A 23,778-nucleotide genomic window follows, 5' to 3' on the forward strand; every position below is an offset into this window, starting at 1 on the left:
TATTGCAAGGTTAGGTTTATTATAGTTAGTTAGTTTTATTATTATTTCACCTTGCAACCCTCCTATTGTTATAATATCAAGTCAAAAAAATTGTTCTAATCTGAGTGCAAAACAACACTCTACACTCTACTAATGGCCTGCTTCCCAACTAAAACACTTATATAACTAAAAACTTGATTTAACTAAGAGGTATCAAATGTCACCACCTTTAAAACCTGCCACAATATATGTTACCACGACTATACCCCATAACCTAAAGAGATATAAAATCAATCAATGAAAACATTATACTACAGAGAAATGACCCAAGAAGTAAAGCTATGAAAATAAGTTCCTCCTACATTTTTTATTTTTTATCTCACCTGAGTTATCCTCATCTGCTTCATTCTTCAGCTCTCCTAGATCCAGGGATGTAGATAACTGACTCTCTATATATCTTGTGTCGTCTTCAAAAAACTCATCCTTAATTTCAGCTTTTACTGCTAATAAAAAACATGAATTTCACCCCATTGTTTATACCAATTCACAAGTAAACAAAAGAAAAAAATTTTTTGAGTCTGTTTAGTAAATATTGTCTGTTTGTATACATCGTACATTAAGCAAAAGCTCCATAAATAATAAATAAAGTTTGTATAAAGTATCTTTATACATACTAATGTTCATTTTTTTTAATAGGAGGTGTAATTCAAATTTACCGCGCCGTAATGCTTGCTTGTAATTGGTCCAACCGCGAACAAGCTTACCCCACTAAATTATGAAATTTTGACATTTATAAAATTTTGACACTAATGATATTTAAAATTAATAGGTTAATTAAGATATATCGCCGATTTTTTGCGTCTTCTGCGTTATTCCTTTAATGTTTAGATTGGTAGTCTACTTTGATATAAAAAACAGTTGTTTCTAGAACTCGTTAGCGACGTATTAGTATAATATAATAAGTGCGTTCGCGGGTGCCTGTCGGCGACAAATTAGCAGCAAAACGCATGCGCACTTTAAAATGATATAAATAATATCGTTAATAGATAAATATACAAGGTATATTTACCTATTATAATTTAATAATTAGTTATTAATATTAATTAAAAGTAAATATACCTTGTTTATTTATCTCTTAACGATATTATTTATATTAAATGAGGTTAGAAATTGTCGGCCACAATTTGTCAACTGTACCCGCGAACGCACCTAATAAGTACGTTCGCGGGTGCCTGTCGGCGGCTAGTCGGCGGAAATTAGCAGCAAAACGCATGCGCACTTTAAAATGATATAAATAATATCGATAATAGATAAATATACAAGGTATATTTACCTAGTATAATTTAATAATTAGTTATTAATATTAATTGAAAGTAAATATACCTTGTATATGTATCTATTAACGGTATTATTTATATTAAGTGAGGTTAGAAATTGTCGGCGACAATTTGTCCACTGTACCCGCTATAATGGGATTTATCTCATTATTTAGATATTTTAGAAATCCTTAAATTACCTTAAAGTATTCGTTAGATATTTATTTATAAAACAATAAACATAACGCATATTTGTTATAATAATTGCAAAGTAGAACACCTTAGTTAAAGTCCACGTTTTGCTTAGATCAACAAGGTCGATTATTCATTTTGACACACTAACGAGAATATATACAAACATATTTACATAACGAAGTATTTGATAAATATGGGAACACGGTCAGATTTGAGTGATTAGTGGGTCAGTCGAATTAGTTAGTTAGGTTTGGGAGGTTGCTGCCGTTAGAGCAGAATAATGTCACCTATCAACTGAATACATTTATATGGTATTAGTTTAACCAAATAAAGGAGTTATGAGTATATAGTGTATTCCTGATAGTCAACCCCATTCCAGTATAGTAAATAACCACGTACCACCATACCACGAACGCAGCTAATATTTATGGATTACCGTCAAAGGCCGATATGATCAACCAAAAAAGAAGATGGATCTGGTTATTTTTCTAGTGACATTATTGGGTGTGAATCTATCTGTTAAGTTTACTCCTCCTATTTAAAAAATGAACCATAGTCTGGGCAGATTATCGGAGATAATATAGGAGGAAAAGTTATTTACCAGCAATTTTATTGCTGGAATCGAATCTTATGATTCTATATGAGGCGTCTAAAAGCCAAGGGGTATAAGTGCAATTTTGGTTAAGTTGGAGATAAGTACAGTAATAGATAGTTAATACCCATTTTAATGTTGGGGACAAAGGATACAAGTGAATTTAAAACCAGCAGTGACATTATTATGGGTATTTCACTTACAACCTGAAAATAGTTTGTTTATCATTTGGCATCCAAACAATTGTTAATTATATCATTTAGCAGCCAACTCGTTAATACTTGTTAGATTAGTGGTATAGTTGGTTCGCTAATCTCAGACACAACAGTCTAATAATTTTAGTAATTATATTTTTGCACCAGTTAGTTACATTTATTGTAAAATTCTGGCTGTACATAACTGCAACAACGAAAATTAAAACTATAGATCACAGATTTTTCGTAACTGGACATTCATTTAATGAGTGCGACAAAAATTTGGTCTTATTGAGATAAAAAAAGAAAAACTGAAAGAGAAATGTTTGTACCAAAGCACTGGAAAGAGACGATTGCCAAGACCAGTTCAAAATTTATTGTGGTTAGGATGAAAGATCAGGATTTTGTTAATTTAGATACGCTTCGGCAGTTCTATAAATAAACATACTGTACCGGAAATAAGTGCCATGCAGTGAATTAGTTTTGAAATACATTGTTACTGATACATTATTTTTCAAAAACAGTATAGGAACTGAATCTCTTTTCGAAAATTTGATCATGCCACCGAATCGTCGGGGAAAACCTCAGATAATACAAAATAATCTACCATGTGAAACCAGAAAGCCATTATTAAAACAGGCAAAGTATGCTAATCTTATGGAATTAATGCAGTTTGTGCTTCCCATCCATCACAACTGCTACAGGAATTTGTCTTAGCAATAACAGGAAAGACAACAAATCCCAGATCAAGGAACTCAGGATAATATTCAGGAAGAACCCGACGAATCAGATAACTGCTTTGAGAGAGATGATGACTAGTTTAGTTTATTTCTAGTGTGTTTCCTACTTTTTGCATTGCATATACCAATTTTTTACTATTTTTGCAAAAATTCGATTTTTGAAATAAATTGTATTTAAAATAATAAAGATACAAGTAGTATATTCTAAGTATTTAATTGGAAGACAATGGGTATAAGTGCTGTTTCTTATTCTAAAATATCTTATAAAATGCTAAGTTTTTTTAAATCTAATATAATTGTACTTTGTACTATTACATAAAAGTTTTTAAAGTTAAAAAGACCAGCCAGTCACTAACTATTGAAAATTAAGCGGCAGAATTTAGGAAAGGTGTTAAACTTCAAACTTGATTTTCTCAAAAGTACTAAAAATGCACTTGCATTCCTTGGCTTCTACACGCCTTATATATTAATATGATAAGTATGCAAAGTCCGCAGATAGTATGCTACGTTTTTTATAAACAAAATGGCACCGCCAAATCGTGTTTTTTTCAATTATTGCTCTATAACTCCAAAGATTTTAACTTTACACCAAAAACACTCAAATAAAAATTCACTGTAATTAACTTCTACATAGACATGTTTTACTTCGACGAAAATTTTCCTCCAAAAATGCGGGTTTTTTTAACAAAATTTTTAATTTTTAACTAAAATTTTTAACATAAAAGCCCTTTTGGTATATTATTTCCAGAAACCGATGGAAATTGAATGAAGAGTTTAGCAACAATTAAATTGTTAATTAAAAATTTACAGTCGCTATAATAACCATAATAATGGTGATATAATATAAGAATAACTATGATTTTTGTATAAAAAGGCACTATACCTATCAAATGTACTTTCCAGAATTAAAATTGGACTATTTAAGCGGCCTCAGGAATATTTTAAAATTATAAACAATTTTTTGACTTATAAACAAATCGAATATCTCGGCAATTATTAAATTAAATTAAATTATGAAAACGGTATTGGAAAGAAGGTAGCAGGACGCTTCTTATAAAAGAAAAAATGTTTAATTGCGATGAGTGGTTCTTGAGATACAATCGGTCAAAGTTCACCAGCATGTACGGCGAAGATGTAAACAATAGGATGGTAATTTTTAAAACATCACCTTTTTATTTCGGCACTCTTTTTCCACACAAATTTTCATATCTTTAAAAGACTCATAACATACACTAAGCATCAAAATTAACGCACCACCTTAAAAATGGGACATTTTTGATGTCTCGTATTTCCTAAACCTGTTATCTGATTTGAGCGATTTTTTTAGTATATTATAGCTTTATTCTTCAAGAATATCGATGTAATAATATTATTGCTAAACAATTAAGTGCCATTGTATACCAAGTGTAACAATGATAGTGTTTTTTCCTAAAAGTTTGGAACACCCTGTGGAATATTATAGGGTATATAAAATATTGAAATTAAAACTTAACTGTAGCCTTGGGCTTTCTCAACATTTTGCTTTTTGATTTATTCGCTTATGTGGGATATTAAAAAAGTTAGGTACTTTAACAACTAGACATGTTATTCATTAATACATGGTGTTTCTAAATAAGTGCGACAAACTTTAAGGGGTAATTCTGCATGAAAAAATAATGACCGTTTGTTTTATAAACATATGTCCACAAATGCTTCGTTTCCGAGATACGGGATGTTGAATTCTTTTCTTACAAACTGACGATTTATTTATTGCTCTAAAACTGGTTGAGATATGCAAATCAAATTTGGTAGGTTGTAAGAGGTAGTTATTGCGCACTTTTTGACATATAATTACGAATTTTAAATTCACCATTGGCGTGCATACGAGTATAAACATTTTAGATACATCCCGCATGCACGCAAATGGTCAATATAAAATTTCTAATTATATGTCCAAAAATGCGCAATAACTACCTCTTAAAACCTACCAAATTTCATTTCCATATCTCAACCGGTTTTAGAGCAATAAATAAATCGTCAGTTTGTAAGAAAAAAATTCAACATCCCGTATCTCGGAAACGAAGCATTTCTGTGGACATATGTTTATAAAGCAAACGGTCATTATTTTGTCATGCACCCCTTAAAGTTTGTTGCACTTATTTAAAAACACCCTGTATTGATGAATAAGATGGCTAGTTGTTAAAGTACCTAACTTTTTTATTATCCCACATAAGCGAATGAATCAAAAAGCAAAATATTAAGAAAGCCTAAGGCTACAGTTGAGTTTTAATTTCAATATTTTATATACGCTAGAATATTCCACAGGGTGTTCCAAACTTTGAGGAAAAAACACACTATCATTGTTACACCCGGTATACAATGGCACTTACCTGTTTAGCAATAATATTATTACATCGATATTCTTGAAGAATAAAGCTATAATATACTAAAAAAATCACTAAAATCGGACAAGTTTATTAAATACGAGACATCAAAAATGTTCCATTTTTAAGGTGGTGCGTTAATTTTTATACTTAGTGTATATTAAAATAATAAAAACTATCGGTATTACGAGTGAAAAATACCAAAACTTCAAGCAAAAATCAGGTTGGAGAAAATGGAATGTCCAAGTTTAAAATCAGTATATATATATATATCCAATCCTGTTACTCCGTGAAGGAGCATAGGGCATCCACGAAGCTTCTCCATTCTCCTCTATTTCTGGCCATGGTTGCTATTTCTCCCCAGGTTTTCTTCATACTTTTGTGGTCTTCTTCAACGGTACTCCTCCATGTTTTGGTCGGGCGTCCTCTGCTTCTTCGTCCTACTGCATTCCATTTGAGTGCCTGTTTTGTTATGTCTGCATTTTCTTTCCTCAGTGTGTGTCCCAGCCAGTTCCATCTTTTCCTCTTTATTGTTGTTCTGATGGGTTCTTGTTTGGTTGTTTTCCATAGTGCTATATTTGTTATGGTATTGGGCCAGTATACCTTTAGAATTTTACGTAGACATCTATTTACAAAAACTTGGATTTTATTTACATTTCCGTCAATTATTGCCCATGTTTCACTCCCATAAAGTAGCACTGTTTTCACGTTACTATTAAATAGCCTTATTTTAGTATTTTGGCTGATCTGTGTTGATCTCCATATATTTGCGAGGGTTCCAAAGGCTTGTTGTGCTTTTCGTATTCTCTGTTTAATATCTGCTTGAGCTCCACCTTTTGCACTGATTATACTGCCTAGGTAGCAAAATTCTTGAACCTGTTTTACTTCTTGTTGGTTGATGTATAGTTTGTCACAGTTAGTTACTCCTATTCTCATCTCTACTGTCTTGTTCGTGTTGATTTTAAGACCCACTTCTGCCGATTTCACCTCTAGCTTCCTTAACATGTTCTTCATATCATCTATTGTGTTCGCTACGAAACAGATATCATCTGCGTATTCCATATCTGCTAGTTTCTTGTTCTGAAGGTAGTTCCAAGGAATCCCATTTTTTCTTTCAATTGTTTTTTCCAGTATATGATTAAGACATATATTGAAGAGCAAAGGTGACAGTATGCAACCTTGTTTTAAACCTACTTCAATTGGTATTTTATCTGTCATTTGCCCTTTATGCAATACCTGACATGTTGTTTGCTGATACATCATTTTGATTATTCCAATGATCTTTGGAGGTAATCTATTTAGTCTTAAGATTTTCCACAGGGCTGTATGTTTTATGCTGTCGAAGGCTTTAGCAAAGTCTATAAAGGCCATTATCAAGGCTGCGTTCTTCTCTATAGTTTCGTCTATGATGATTCTTGCCGTCGAGATTTGGTCTATACAGGATCTTCCCCTTCTGAAACCCGCTTGTTCTTTTCTGAGAGTTTTGTCTATTATATTGTTGATTCTTTGATGAACAATAAATGCTAATATTTTATTTATGGAACATAACAGCGTTATTCCTCTACAGTTTTCGCATAGCTGTACGTCCCCTTTTTTTGGAAGCTTGACTATAATTCCATTATTCCATTCCTTAGGTAGGATTTCTTCAGTCCATACATCTGCTAATAATGGTGCTATTAGGTCCACGGTTCTCTCAATGTCCGCTTTCCACAGTTCTGCTGGGATAGATAGATATTTATTTATTTATCATAATAGATAATACACAAAACAAAAACATTGCACTCCATACCTGTACAAATTACATAAGAATTGTCAAGACAAGGAGCGCTGTATAATTATCATAATTACAAAAATTAAAAACATGAGACTAAACAAATACAAATAAGCATTGTCAAATTAAATTAATCAGAAACATTCAATATATAAATAAAAAAAGAAAAAATAAAATAAAAATAAAAACACTGGAAGAACAACAAACATTGCCAATTGGTTTCTAGGTCTTAGTTTTAATATAATGGATTAATAATCTCTTAAAGATAGTTGCATTATGGCTATTTTTAATGTGATAAGGTATATTATTGAACTGTACAATTCCTTTATGAAACAAGCTTTTCATTGAACTGGACTTGTTGGTTGTTCTAACATAAAAATTTATTGAATTTGCAGCTCTAGTGCTATGCTCATGAACATTTGCTATCGGGACCAACTGACTGTTCAAATACTCAGGCAATAAATGGTTTACCATCTTAAATAAGAATGTCATAGATTGGACATACATAAAATGTTCAACTTTTAACCAATTTAAAGTTTTCAGCATATCTTGAATTCGAGTATATCGATTGCATCTCAATATTACTCGCATAGCCTTATTTTGGAGAATTTGAAGCCTGTCATAATTAGAACATCCTGTATAAACCAATGAACAACAATACAAAAAGTGAGGTAATATTAACGAATTATAAATTGTTAATTTAGTTTGAAATGTCAAAAATGGTGATACTCTTCGAAAAAAACCTATTTTCTTCCCTATCTTTCTGCAAATGTAATCAACATGTTTACTAAAAGTTAGTTCCCTATCCAATATGAATCCCAAATACTTTATTTCCTGAACCATTTCAATTTTTTCATTATTTAATTTAATGTGAACATCCGAACTTAAGAATTTCCCGAAAAGAGTATTATTACCAATAAACATGCATTTGGATTTTAACTCATTGACTTTCAATTTGTTTAACTTAAATCTTTCAGTTAATAAATGCAATTCACGATTCATCGTGTCCACTACATCAACAAAATCTTCCCCATAAAAATATAATAATGTGTCATCAGCAAAAAGATGAATTTTACATTTGCTTAATACGTTTCCCAAATCATTAATGTATAATATGAAAAGTAGAGGTCCAAGTACACTGCCTTGCGGCACACCAATATCATTTAACTGTGGATTTGACATTTCACTATTTAATTTAGTCTTTTGGTACCTATTTGACAGATAATTTTCCAGCCAATTAAAAACTGTCCCGTTAAAACCATATTTCTTTAATTTCAAAAGAAGTATATGACGATCTATTGTTTCAAATGCTCTTTTGAGATCTATAAAAACTGCGCATATACCGACCCCTGTCGTATCTAAAATACTTTTCATATCTGAGACAACTAACTGTAATGCGGTCTCACATGAATGAGAATTTCTAAATCCAGACTGGTAATTATACAGGATATTATTTGAAGTAATAAATTTAATCAGCTGATTGTACACCACAATTTCTAAAACTTTTTCACAAAATGGGAGCATATTTATTGGACGTAATTGATCAAGTTTATTAGTATTAGGAACTTTTGGAACAGGAACTATAGTTGATATTTTAAATTGCTTGGGCACCAGGCCCTTCTCTAAACTCATATTAATTAAATTTAATAAAGGATAACCTAACACATGAAATAGATTTTTGATAATATCAAGACCTACTTCATCCGTACTATTTTTTTTATATTGTACTTTGATTATATCATATAGTTGGTTTAGTGATATGCTCTCAAAAGTTTCAAAATTTACATCAGATGAAACAACTGTCTGCAAATTTAAATTAATATCACTATTTTGGTCAAAACTTACAATAATATCTTTAATACTATCAACATAATATTGATTTAATATGTTTGCCAAATTTACACTATATGTTACACCTTCATGTTCAAGACTTTGAAATTGTGATATAGTTTTATTAGTTCCTACTAACTGTTTGAGATGTTTCCACATTTGTTTAGAATTACCCCTATTCCTATCAATATTTGACTCATAAAATCTAATTTTAACTTGTTTTAAAATTCTAACACAGTTATTTCTTTCAAATTTATAGTTATTCCAATCTACGCAATCGTTTGTAAACAAAAATCTTTTATAAGCAAGATTTTTATTCTTAACTGCCAATTTACAAGTGTTGCCAAACCATTTATTACCAAAGTTCTTAACTGGTGACACTCTATCCAAAACATCTACGATATTACTGATGAAAGTATCAGTAACCTCATGGATGTTTACCCAAGAATATGCCCAATCTTTTTCAATCAACATGTTTACCATATTATCATATATTATTTTAGAACGAATTTGTTTTGTTTCAATGACTTCATTTTTAGTTACTTTATTATTGAGCACATGGACAATACAGTGATCAGATATTATGTAATTTTTTTCTACATGAGCAGTTAACGTATAGTCATTACTTATGACAAGATCAATCATAGATTTTGAATCTTTAAAAATTCTTGTATATTCATTTACAAGTTGCTGCATTCCATTATTTTCTATATATTCTTTCAATTTACTTTTACCCTGACAATTTTTATCATAATGTATGTTGAAATCTCCAGCAATGACTATACTACAACTACTATGTGATTCATAATAATCATCCATCCACTTGAAAAATACATCAATGAATTCACTTATACTACCACTTGGCGATCTATAAATACCCACTATTCCATAATATGATCCATTAATTACAACATCCAAAGACAAAACCCACAAACTCTTGTCAATAATAAATGTTTTGATATTATTGACTTTTATGTATTCTTTCGTATAAATTAGAACTCCTCCTGTATGACGACTACTAGAATCACATCGCGCCATTACATATTCAGGGATCTGTAGCTCTGAATCTGAAAAATCGCTAGTGATACAAGTTTCCGTCAAACATAAAATGTGTGGGTCATATACCTGAACATAAAGTTTGATTTCATCGCAATGTTTATAGTAACTTTCAGCATTAATACAAGAAAGAAGAAGATTATCTGTACACTTTTTATTTGTGCGTGTAATATTTGAAGGCGTCTTTGATGGCTAGATATTATACCCTATTCTTTCTTTGGCTTTTAATAACTGTCTTTGATAACTACTACAATTTCTATCAAATACATTATGGTTATAATTAACATGTTTAAGTTTAAGAATTTCATTTGCATATTTACAGTTAACACAAGTAAAATTATCGTTAGTAATTCTGCACTCATCTTTTTTGTGTTGACCTCCACATAATGGACAAACATCCTGTGAAGTACATTTATCTGCAAAATGCCCAAATTTCCAGCACCGAAAACAACGAATAATATTTACGTGTTCAAAAAATCTGTAGCTATTCCATCCTATATGTATTTTTTCCCTTTCATTAATTAGATAATTAAATATATCTGCTGAAATTTCCACTATTACATTAAGTGCATTACGGTTATTAGTTTTCGATTTATATTTACGTAATATTTTAATGTAAGTTTCTATACCGTCAATCAAATTTTGTTTTTTAAAACTATCAACAAAGCTGTCAATATCTTCAATGTCTTTTTCGTGGACATTTATGATCTTGATCTTAGGTTTAGATATACTTGCAATTTTTATCTCATAATCTGCTCCAAGAACTTTTTCAGCATTAATTTTCAAATTATCCAAAGACTCCTTATTATTACAGTGAATTGCAATCGACCCTTTAGCACAAGATTTAACATTTTCAACCGACACATTTATATCAACTGGACTAAATTTTTGTGCTAATACAGTTTTTGTTGTTAAACAAGTTTGATTTTGATTTTTTGGTTTTATAATAAGTGGTTCGGTTTTTTTCGTTTTTACAACATCGCTCCATTGACGCTGACTGTTTGTTAGTGTACCATTATTTTCAATAAGATCAATTAACTTACAAGTTTTTTCCAATACTTCTTTTGTTTTCTTTTCATTAAGTTGATATTCAGACTCGTTTTTGTTAAGTCTATTTTCAGCTATCGTAAAACAATTGCCACAAAACCACTTTAAATTAACACAATCTTGTTTAATTTTTAAGACTTGATCTTTCACTTTAGCACAATGCAAATGATATGGTTTAATACACAAATCGCAAACGATATACTTAGTACTTACAATAAAATTATCAGCACCATTATATCGTCCATTCCCGCTGCTTTGTTGTTCCTCAGGTGCCGGATTGCTTCAGCTATTTCTTTTTTCGTTGGAATTTCCTCGTTTATCCTTAGATAATTTTCATTTGTCTCTACGTCGTTACCCTCTTGGAACGGCGGCTCATTTTCTTCTTCTGTCATAAGCTCGCTATAGTACTCATGCCATCTTCGTGTTTGCTCTTCAGTTGTTGTAAGCAGTTGTCCTTGTTTGTCTTTTAGTGGTTTGTCACTGTTGAAGTTCTTGTTTGCAAGACGTTTAGTGGTTCTATATAGCTCTCTCTGATTATTTTTTTCGGCTGCCTCTTCTGCTAAGCGCGCCATCTTCTCTGTCAATTTTCTTTTGTCATTTCTAGCGCTCTTTTTTACTTGTTTATTTGTATCTGCATAATCTTGGGTTATTCTGATTCTATCTTCTAATTTTTGTATTCTATTTAGTTCGGCTTTTAAGTCTTTCCTCTTTTTTATCAGTTGCCATGTGTTATCACTTAGCCACTCTGATTTCTTTTCTTCGTTGTAGCCCAACACTTCTTGTGCGGTTTGGTGTACAGCCTCTTTGATCATCTCCCATTTGTTTGCTATATTTGTCTGTGTGTTGTTTACAGTTTCTGTGTTCAACTTTATTTTGTTACTCCACATTTTTTGGGTTTCACTGTCTTTCAGTCGTTGTATATTGTATCTTCTTCGTTTGTTATATTGTTTACTCCCGCGTTTTGCTTTAATTTTTACTTTTATTTCTGCTATTAGTAGGTGGTGATCACTTCCTACATCTGCTGATCTTTTATTTCGTACATCTAGAAGGCTACTTCTCCATTTTTTATTAATCAAAATGTGGTCTATTTGATTTTGCGTTTTATTATCTGGTGATATCCAGGTTATTTTGTGGCAGTCTTTGTGTGGAAAAATCGTTCCTCCAATGACAAGATTGTTTTCTAGGCTAAGTTCTATGAGTTTCTCTCCATTGTTGTTTCTATTCCCTAGTCCATGTGTTCCCATGCATGTTTCCACTCCCTTGTTGTCTTTGCCAACTTTCGCGTTCAGATCTCCCATGACTACTAGTATATCTCCTTTGTTCACCTTTCCGATAGTATCTGTTAATTGTTGGTAGAAATTTTCTTTCTCATCTTCTGCGCTTACCTCTGTCGGTGCGTAAAATTGAATAATGGTTATCTTTCTTATTTGAGAATTGAATTGTGCTACTATTAGTCTGTCTGATATAGGATGCCATTTTATTAGCCCTCTTTTTGCCTCTTTACTTAGAAGGATCCCAACTCCATTCCTCCTGTCTTCTTTTATATCGTTTCCTGAGTGTAACAGCACTCCTTCGTTTGATATTGTTGTCTCTCCTTGCCCAGGCCATCTTATTTCAGATAGCCCCATAATGTGTATCCTTAATTCTTCCATTTCTTTTACTACTTGCGCTAGTCTTGACGCTTCATACATGGTCCTGACGTTCCAAGCTCCGATTCTGTAACGTTTTTTGAGATAAAAGGTATTATTGGGTTTGTTTTGCTTCTTCTTCTTCAGGTGCCATCTCCGCTACGGAGGTTGGCAATCATCATAGCTATTTTAATTTTTGAGGCAGTAGCTCTAAATAGTTGTTTCGAGCTGCATCCAAACCACTCTCTCAGGTTCTTCAACCATGAAATTCGTCTTCTTCCGATGCTTCTTCTGCCATCTATCTTTCCCTGCATTATGAGTCGTAGGATGCCATACTTCTCGCCCCGCATCACATGTCCGAGATACTGTAGCTTCTTTTCTTTAATTGTAAGTTCAACTTCCTTTTCTTTACCTATTCTTCTCAGTACTTCATTGTTTGTAACTCTATCTACCCAGGAAACCCTCATAATTTTTCTATAGGTCCACATTTCAAAGGCGTTAAGTCGTCTCATTGTCTCTACATTTAACGTCCATGATTCCACTCCATAGTATAGAACACTGTAGACGTAACATTTTGTTAGGCGTACTTTAAGAGCTAATGTTAAATCTTTGCTACATAGGACCTTTTTCATTTTTATAAAATTAGAACGTGCTTTTTCGATTCTGACTTTTATTTCTGCAGTGTAGTCATTATTTTCTGTTATAAGTGTTCCTAGGTAAGTGTACTTTTTTACTCTTTCGATCTGCTGGCCCTCTACTATCAAGATTTCGTTAGTATTATGGTTGTTTTTACTAATTTTCATAAACTTCGTCTTTTTGATATTGAGAGAGAGTCCGTACTCCCTACTACACTTTACTATTTTACTCATGAGTCTTTGCAGGTCTTGTAAACTATCGGCTATTATTACTGTATCATCTGCATATCTGATGTTGTTAACTAAGACTCCATTTACTCTTATGCCGACTGTTTCATCTTCCAGAGTTTCTCGCATTACCTCTTCAGAATAAGCGTTAAATAATAGAGGTGATAGTATGCAGCCTTGCCTGACTCCTCTCTTTATTTCCATTTCTTCAGATGTTATTTCCATGAGTCGATCATGTTTTACTTTATCAAACGCCTTATTGTAGTCTATAAAACAGACGTAAAGAGGATGGTTAACATCCAAACATCTCTGTGTCAGCACGTTGAAGGAGAATAATGCCTCTCTGGTACCCATACCATTGCGGAACCCATATTGAGTGTTTTGCTTCGCTTCAGTTTAATTGATTTTAGAGTTTAAGGTGAGTGAGTAATCAGCTCTCTGCATCCGAGAGTCCGTTTCTTCTTCTGTTTCCTGATTGTCCTGTTCATTTTGCCAATAATCTGTTTTATTTTTGTATGTTTTTTGCACTATATCTGATAATTCATTTTCTTCCTCGTTTTTCCAATTTCTTTGCCTAATCGTCATCATAGTTCTGGGTTTCGTTTCGGCCTTTAGTTTTTTAACTTGTTTGCCTCTGTGAGTTTCTGGGACCTATGATCCCACTTCATTTTCTTCCCGTTCACTTCTAATTTCTGATAACCCACTTTTACGATAGCACCCTTTTTCTTTTCTTCTCTGGCTATATCTCTTATATTTTTCTGGATTTTTTGTTCATTTCTTGTAAGTTCCGAGTCTATGAAAATGTCTTTTCCCTTTAGCTTTGCTTTTCCTTGGAGTATCTTTATTTTGTCATTCCATTCTACCATTTCGACTATGCATCTATCTTGTCCTATCTTCTGCGCTCTACGTATCTTTGTTTTCAAAAGGAGTTCTGTCTGAAACATTTTTTCCAAAGCTTCTTCGAGTGTATCTTCATTATCGGTATTCGTTGGAAGTCCAGTTATTGTTAAGTTGTTTCGAATTTTTTGTTTTTCCATCCTTTCCATCTTGTCCTCCACTTCCTTTATTTTGTTATGTAGTTCTTCTTTTTCTCTCGTCCATTCTTCCTTCATTTGGGTGATTTCCTTCGCCATGCTTTTCATTTCCTCTCGGTTCTTCTGCAGCTCTTTTTTGGTGTCCTTTATGTCCTCTACCATTTCCCTGATGTCATTTTGAATTTCTCTCTTTATTTGTGCCATATCCTCATGTAAGTCTTTTTTAAGATCGCGCAGCATTTGTTTGATTTCATCCATGCTGGGTTCTGGCTGTTTTACCTTTTCTTTATGTTGAGGTGATCTGGCTACTAATTTGCTTTCTCTGAGAAATTCCTGCTCTTCTTGTGACGAGTTATGCTCGTTCCTACTCCTCTTCATGTACTAGTAAAATACCTAATTAAATGAAGAGAAGAAATGCCAAAATACTAAAACATGGAAAAACAGATTTGTTTACTTATTAATTGTTAATTTATTATTATTAATTATTAAGCCGGCCCTGTATCTGGTTAGCAATGTTTGTCTATAGTTCTAACTTCTTCTTGGCCGCATCGTAAATTAGGTACTTTTTTCTACAAATTAATCGCAAATTAATTACTTTTATCTAAATTTTTTTTTAATACTTGGCAAGCGATAAGGTCCCCTCTCCGGTCGACCCGGTGGAAGAAAAAGACCTTCTTTTGCGCTTTTATTTATATATGAAATTGATATTATCAAAATTGTTGCTTACTTACAATATACAGAGAGAGTCTGTAAAGTGGAATAAATTCAATATCTCAAATACTAATTGTTTTTTTGGAAAATGCTCAGACCCGTCGATTAGTATTTCAAATTGTCCTTTTTGACATTCAATAATAATGTATACAGGGTGTCCCAATTTAGAGATATGACGTCATCGTCGATTTTCTTAAATGGCAACACGTCATTTTGATAGCTAATTTGATAGGGTTTGTAAAGTTATACATAACTGCAAAATATCAAATTTTTATTCTCTACCATTTACAAGATAATAGAAAATAACAAAGTTATATCTGTAATTTGGAATATATTCAATAATTAAAATATTCTTTTTCTCATGATCATCTTTCAGTGCGTCACAGTTTTTCGATTTCTCTCTAACGCATTAAATTGTATGTGACAGAAAAAAAGGCACGTCTGTGAATACTTTGGTAATTATTTTAGTTCGGTGATTATTCTAGTTGTCGATAGATGGCGCCATAATCAAAAAAGAATTATTTATTAAATAAAATAATAATATTATCAATATAATCTGTACAATTTATAAGACTATACAAATGAAAGAAAATACCATTTTATAAATGCAATAGACACAATTGATTTGGTTTTATTCCAAATTGAAAATAAAATTTGACAACTGTCAGATTTAACTAAAATGTCACGTTAGAATAAATGTCATAAATGTGTATTATCACGGACTTACCTTTTTTTCCATAATTTGTGACGCACTGAAAAATGTTCATGAAAAGGAGAATACTAACTGTTTTTTTGAAAAATTCTCAGACCCGTCGATTAGTATATCAAATTGTCCTTTTTGACATATAATAATAATGTATACAGGGTGTCCCAATTTAGAGATATGACGTCATCGTTGATTTTCTTAAATGGCAACACTGTCATTTTGATAGCTATTTTGATAGGGTGTGTAAAGTTATACACAACTGCAAAATTTCAAATTTGTATTCTCTACCATTTAGATGATAATAAAAAATAACAAAGTTATGAAAAAGAAGTAATCAACTAATAATTGAATTTAATTATTTCAATAAATTAAGCAAAAACTCATAATGTTGCCCTCAATTATTGTCAAATTGTCAATGGGCAACGTTACGAGCATTTTCTTAATTGAAATAAATAAATTCAATTATTATTTGATTACTTTTTGTTCTTCATAACTTTGTTATTTTTTATTATCTTGTAAATGGTAGGGAATAAAAATTTGAAATTTTTCAGATGTGTATAACTTTACACACGCTATCAAAGTAGCTATCAAAATGATAGTGTTGCCATTTAAGAAAATCAACGATGACGTCATATCTCTAAATTGGGACACCCTGTATACATTATTATTATATGTCAAAAATGACAATTTGATATACTAATCGACGGGTCTGAGCATTTTTCAAAAAAACAGTTAGTATTTTAATTATTGAATATATTCCAAATTACAGATATAACTTTGTTATTTTCTCTTATCTTGTAAATGGTAGAGAATAAAAATTTGATATTTTGCAGTTATGTATAACTTTACAAACCCTATCAAATTAGCTATCAAAATGACAGTGTTGCCATTTAAGAAAATCGACGATGACGTCATATCTCTAAATTAGGACACCCTGTATACATTTTTATTGAATGTCAAAAAGGACAATTTGAAATACTAATCGACGGGTCTGAGCATTTTCCAAAAAAACAATTAGTATTTGAGATATTGAATTTATTCCACTTTACAGACTCTCTCTGTATAGACTTTTAATGCACATAATCTAAGGCGTTTACCAATCACAAACTAAGAGATGATGTTTAAATTTTCGGATTTGTATTTCCTACGTAATTTACACTTTAAATCAGAGCGATTTTACTTCGAACTTTCCGTTTCACTGCCAGTGCCGGACTCCCCATCCGTAAAAATCAGTATACGTTAAAAAAATGCATTTTCTCAGCTTTCCATGGAGCAATTTTTTTTCATTTTTTTTGGTCCCAAGTAACTCGAGTAGAGCCATTTAACTAACGCATCATTAAACGTCAAAGTTGCTTTTGTTTTGTTATACTAAATTAATTTCGTCGAAGTAAATCGGGAAAAACATGTCTATGCAGAATTTAATTAAGGTGAATTTTATTTGGGTGTTTTTGGTGTGAAGTTAAAATCTTTGGAGTTATAGAGCAATAATTAAAAAAAAAACACGATTTGGCGGCGCCATCTTGTTTATAAAAAAAGTAGCACACTATCTGCAGACTATATTATTAATATATAGAATCACAAGATTCGTTTCCAGCAATAAAATTGCTGGTAAATAATTTTTACAATGTATAATATCAAACCACAAAATATTTTAAACACATGCGTTACATGACCGAAATGCGTGCTTTTGATTTTACGGCAGGGAGGAGAATGCGAGTTTTGAAAATGACCCATGTTTTTGTTTGATTTTATATGGGATATTGTTAGTTTTGGTTATCATCCCATATTACTAATTATGTAGTTCAACATGTACAGCTGGAATGAATTAAACAGTCATATTTTAAAAAAGTGGAGAATGTGAGTTTTGCAGTTAGACCCCACAAATATTACTTGTCTTACCTGGTTTAGCATCTGGTTCATTCCCCGAGCCTCCCAGATAAAAGGATGTCAATGGCTGACTTTTTATATCCCTTGAGTCATCTACAAGAAACTTGTCCTTAATTTCAGCTTCAGCTTTTACTGCTAATAAAAAATAGGAATTACATCATATTGTTTACTACTAATTACGTGGCTTGTTCAATTGACACCCATCTTTGGTCCAGAAACATTTTATTGACAAATACAGTAGACTCCCTCTATAACGAGAAACGAAATGGCAGACTAATTACCTTGTTATAAGCCGATTTTGTCATATTAGACAACAATATTATTGTGCATACATATGAATATGTAGTTTTCTAAGACACTAACTTCTTATAGTGAAGCCATTATGAGCAATTTTTTTTTTATTTGATACACTGCCTTTTTACAATCTACTCTATACAGGGTGAGGCAGATAAAGGGCCTATTAGAAATATCTCGAGAACAAATGTAAGAGAATCATGAAAATTGGCATACAGGGGTTTTGAGGTGTGAGCTATTTAATGAAAATATTTTGGTCTCTTTGCTACTTCCGATTATACCGGAAGTTGATTGTAACTTCGTTTTTTTAAATAGGACACCCTGTATATTTTTACATTTTTGGATTCTCCTCGATTTCTTCTTTCTTAAAATATCAGGTTTTGTAATATTATACAGGGTAATTTAAAAGATAATTACGTTTTCATATTAATTTCGTAGCAACATTCACACCCTGTAGAATTGTAGTAGTTTGAGATAATAAACTCTATTTACGTTCAAATGATTTTTAATATAGTCTACTATTTTGAAGAATTATTGGTATAGTTAAATTTTTCATTTTAGTATACAGGGTTGGTCGAAACTCGAAATGAGTATTTTCTGAGTTTTCTTAAATGGAACACCCTATATTTTAGTATCGTGGTGAAATTATATTTTATGGCACTTTTTAATTGTATAAGCATTCCCTATACCTAACTGCTTTAATTTGTGAGTTATTGGTGATTCAAGCCAAACATTATTTGCAACACAAAATACGTGAAATTTTATTAGGTTGGCCGTGATAATATTCAATCATAAATAATTTTTCGGAAATAAATACATATTAATCTAAACTGATACTTTAAATTGCCAATAATAGTTGAGCTATCAAAATATCTACATACATAGTTAAGATTGTTGGTGCGATTAACAATTAAGCACAAATTAAAGCAGTAGGTATAGGGAATGCTTAAGAAGCAAAAAGTACCATAAAATATCATTTCATTACAATACTAAAATATAGGGTGTTCCATTTAAGAAAACTCAGAAAATGCTAATAGGGAACTTGCACATTTTTTTTATTAGATAATAATGTACAGTTTTGTTTAAAAATGAGATTTCCAAAATTTCACTCTTCAAAAACTCGTAATAACTTAGAAATACATATTTAAAGTCTTCTGCGGTATAAAATAGTTCAAACGGCCCGTGACGTCACATAGTTTTGCATTAGTTTTGATTATGGTTATATTTCGCTGTGTCGAGGTACACGCTAACGTGTACGCAAATAAAAAAGTTGTAGACGCGAATTAAACTTCATCAAGCCAGTGACGTCATTATTTAGCTTGCGCAGTGACTATACATTTTAGTACATGCTATTTTGATATGTTTAGTGTTTGTTTGATAGAAAAATATTTGTTAAGGGAAGGGAAGCAGAACTATTCAGATGTTTCAAACTTAATTGTAATAAATCAATGTATATATAAAAGTATATAATATATACTACCTAAATATTATTTAGGTTAGCAAAATAATTATATGTATTTAGTTGACATGACATGTAGGTACAAAATATTGTTAAAATAATTTTTATATGTAAGTGAATTATTATAATCAACTATTCTAAATGCAAAATAAGCCACAATTTAACTAAAAAAATTATTTTATTAACGTTTCGGCGTCCAAATCGGATGTCATTGTCAAAATACAAAAATTAGTCAGATTAAATAAATTATTAGAAACAATTTTTTACTAAGCAACAACATTTTTGTTTAATTTAATAATATTTTGTATTTTGACAACGACATCCGGTTTAGACGTCGAAACGTTAATAAAATCAATTTTTTAGTTAAATTGTGGCTTAGTTCTCATTTAGAATAGTTGATTACAAAAATTCCACAAGGATAATAGCTTCAGAACAAGTTAATTATTATTGTGAAAGCTTTAGGTCTTCCTTTTATTTTAATCTTGGACGGTAATACTATTTCATTTATAACTAAAAAAATATATATTAATTTATAGTCTCTTATCTTTTTTGTACTGTTTTAAAATGTTCTTAAACTCGCTAAAAGAACTAAGTAATTGTCCACACTCCATAGTTAATTTAAAAACAAACACTAAACAAATAAAAAATAAGAAATCACTGACACTCTAACTTTTTTATTTGCGTACACGTTAACGTATACCTAGACACAACTTTATATTTAGGTATATTCTTCTTCTCCTTCTTTAGTTTATTGGCCTCCACCTACTTGGGTATTTGGCCAGCTCATCGTCGTGGAATAAGTCAAAAATATTTATATTCTAATGACATTTATCGTATGTCATTGTAATAATATATACCAGTTTGTTAAAATTGGAGTTTTATACTGTTTTTGAAGGAAAGGAACGAAGGTTTACTATTGAAAATAAAACAATTTTGTAAAAGAAAAATTTTCTATGAATAGTTCAAACGATCAAAAACACTTGTAACGTCACATAAATGTATTTTCTACTGACGTTTATAACGTCTATTTTAAACTTCTGTTTACTTTATTGGAAAAATGTAAATGTACAATATATACTTTGCGCACATATATTGTCTTTAGTGGAAATTGAAACCAAACCATCAGACATAAACAACTTTTACACGTTGGGAAAAAAACCAAATAGCCCTTTAAGAATAGATTTAGTAAATTATTGGATGAAAGTTGAAATTCTAAAGAACTCTTTTAAATTGAAAGAAAAGCCGGGTATATTTATTTCATCAGTGCTAACTAAGAAACAACAAATAGAAGCCAAAATATTGCGGAAACATTTATTACTGGCCAAACAAGACAAGAGAGAAAACAGCTACATAAAAAGAGGCAAACTCTATGTAAATAATAGAGCCTATGCAGCAGAAGATTTAATAGATATAGAAGAGAATAACGCAAGACTTACAAATAGTGCTCCTGCTACGCCAACAACTGAAGCAAAAACCTGTGAAGAACCTACTAAACATATTCCAGAGGTACCAAAAAACCACAAGAATAAACCGGACATAAGAGATAAACCAAACGGAACACCCACGTCGTCGAAATATACAGGTAAACCATTTACTCGCCAGCAAGACCAAAGAAACAGAAATAAATCAACTTCTTCCACTTCTTCCAGAAAGTAACAGCTGAAACGGATTTCTGCAGTAACCAATTACTGCAGCGTTGTAAATTAGAAGCAAAACAAGGTCTGTAATAACAAACAATAATATTAAACCTGTGTAGATTATTTTTTTTTCTATTTGTTTGTAAATTTTAATTTAATTAGGTAAAAAAAGAGAAAAAAAAAGCGACTTCCCAATAAATCAAATTGATACATATACCTTAAATTTACCAAAAGAAATTAACGAAATATTTCAAATTAACAAATCTTCACATAATCTTAAAGTGGTACATAACAATATCAGAAGTATCTCTAAAAACATGGATGAGTTTTTAATATTTATGGAACAGATTGACACAACTTTTGACTGCATTATTTTTACAGAAACCTGGAATATTCCCAATATTGACTTTTTTGCACTGGATGGATATATTACTATATATAATGAAGGTGCTCTCAACCAGTCCGATGGCGTATTAGTATTTATAAAATCTAAAATTTATCACTCTCACAGTTTTATAGAAATCAATGGATCATATGCAATTAAGCTAAAACTACTAGTCCATAACAATTCCGTTTTAGTTCATGCTTTGTATAGGTCACCATCTACCAACGTTAGAAATTTCCTTGAAAACCTTCACACATATCTCAGTGAAAATGACGAGAACCGTCGGAATTTAAAATCATAGCTGGAGATATAAATATTGATATTCTAGAGTTGACTGATATATCTAACGAGTACTTGGATATTCGTGGTGAATTTGGATATCAATCAACAATAAATGCCCCTACTAGAGTACAAGGAAATTCAAAAACTTGCCTCGACCATATCTTTATACGAAATTTGCATGGTGACCTCAACAATATAATACCGCTGGTAATTCGAACTAATATCACTGATCACTTTACAACAATGCTGCAAATAATCTTTAGTGCAAAAGCAGGAAAAAATGAGTATAAAATAAAATATAGAACGCATATAAATAATACTAAATTGGATAAACTTTTAGCAGAAACTTCCTGGGATGAAGTGTACCTTGCAAACAATGGTAGAATGGCTGCAAAAGGATTTATAGAGATATTTCAGTCATGTTTAGATAAAAGTTCTTACAAAATTAGAATAAAAAATAAAGAAATGAAGAGGAAAGAATGGATCACTAAATCATTAATTAAAACAGTTAATAAAAAAAATGAAATGTTTAAACGACTTAAAAATAATCCTGAAAGCCGAGAACTCAAAATAGAATACAACAGGTACAGAAACAGTACGAACACTTTAATCAAAGAAGCCAAAGAAAATTATTACAAACGTCAAATAAATAAAAATAAAAACAACCCAAAAGAACTGTGGACAACTATAAACAAACTATGTAATACTAAAAAATCTAACACAATAAATACTATGATAAATGCAGATGGTGGCAGAGAGCAAAAAAACACCCAAGATGCAATTTTAACATTAATCAACCGTCTGTACGAAACACTGGATGCAGCTAAACCATGTCTTACAGTTTTTCTGGACCTAGCCAAGGCTTTCGATACGGTCAGTCATAAACTTCTCACGACTCTCGAAAACCTTGGAATTAGAGGCAATTGTATTGAATTATTTAAAAACTACCTCACAAATCGGAAGCAATGTGTAAAAGTGGAAAACGAATATAGCGGTTATAAAGAAATAGAGTATGGTGTACCTCAGGGTACAGTCCTTGGACCAGTACTATTTATTATTTATTTGAATAGTTTATTTAACTTAAAAACATCAGGAGAAATTATTACTTTTGCAGATGACACAGCCATATTTTATAGAGGAGAGTCTTGGGAAACTTTAAAAACAGAAGTAGAAACTGATCTAGAAATAATTAAGGATTGGTTTGACCATAAGTTATTATCTATAAATTTTAAAAAAACATTTTTTATTACCTTTTCAAATTATGAGTCAACCCAACCCATATTTCAAAACCTCACTCTAAATGACACCGAAAAAATAACTCGAGTAGACACTATTAAATACTTGGGAGTCTTTATAGATAAACATCTACGATGGAAGGAGCACGTAAACTATTTATTAAAAAAACTAAGGTATGTTTTATATAAATTTCGTCAACTAAAAAATATCATAGACTTAAAACATAAAATAATACTTTACCACGCATTTGTCGAAAGTCATATAACCTATGGATTACTAGTATGGGGATCAATGCCAAACACTTATCTTAAACCCCTTGAGGTAATGATTAAACGAATTCTAAAGTGTATACTCTCCAGAAGTAATAGATATCCTAGCAATATGTTATATCAGGAAGCCCAAGTAATGACTATTCAACAACTTTACTGTAAAAATTCTAACATAATGCAGTACAAAAATAATAAACAACTAACATCACACAATCATAAATACAGCACCAGAAATGCGAACCAGTATGAAGTCCCACGAGCTCGTCGAACTATCGGACAAAGGGCACACTCTTATTTAAGCCCT

General features: G+C 31.3%; 1 protein-coding gene across 6 annotated transcripts in view; it reads right to left on the reverse strand.

Annotated features, from left to right (window-relative positions):
* LOC114332545 (zinc finger protein OZF-like) overlaps positions 1–23,778 on the reverse strand; it is a 52,098-nt gene that overhangs the window by 17,167 nt on the left and 11,153 nt on the right. For 4 of the 6 annotated variants that reach the window (XM_050643470.1, XM_050643466.1, XM_050643471.1 and 1 more), the window contains exons 3-4: positions 17,925–18,047; positions 363–482 (exon numbers count right to left, since the gene is read on the reverse strand). In XM_050643470.1, the coding sequence (XP_050499427.1) occupies positions 363–482; positions 17,925–18,047 (243 nt within the window). The remainder of the gene's footprint in view (positions 1–362; positions 483–17,924; positions 18,048–23,778) is intronic. The other 2 variants (XM_050643469.1, XM_050643468.1) reach the window with 2 other exon arrangements.

Source organism: Diabrotica virgifera, chromosome 2, assembly GCF_917563875.1.
Source record: "Diabrotica virgifera virgifera chromosome 2, PGI_DIABVI_V3a".
NCBI classification, from domain to species: domain Eukaryota; kingdom Metazoa; phylum Arthropoda; class Insecta; order Coleoptera; family Chrysomelidae; genus Diabrotica; species Diabrotica virgifera.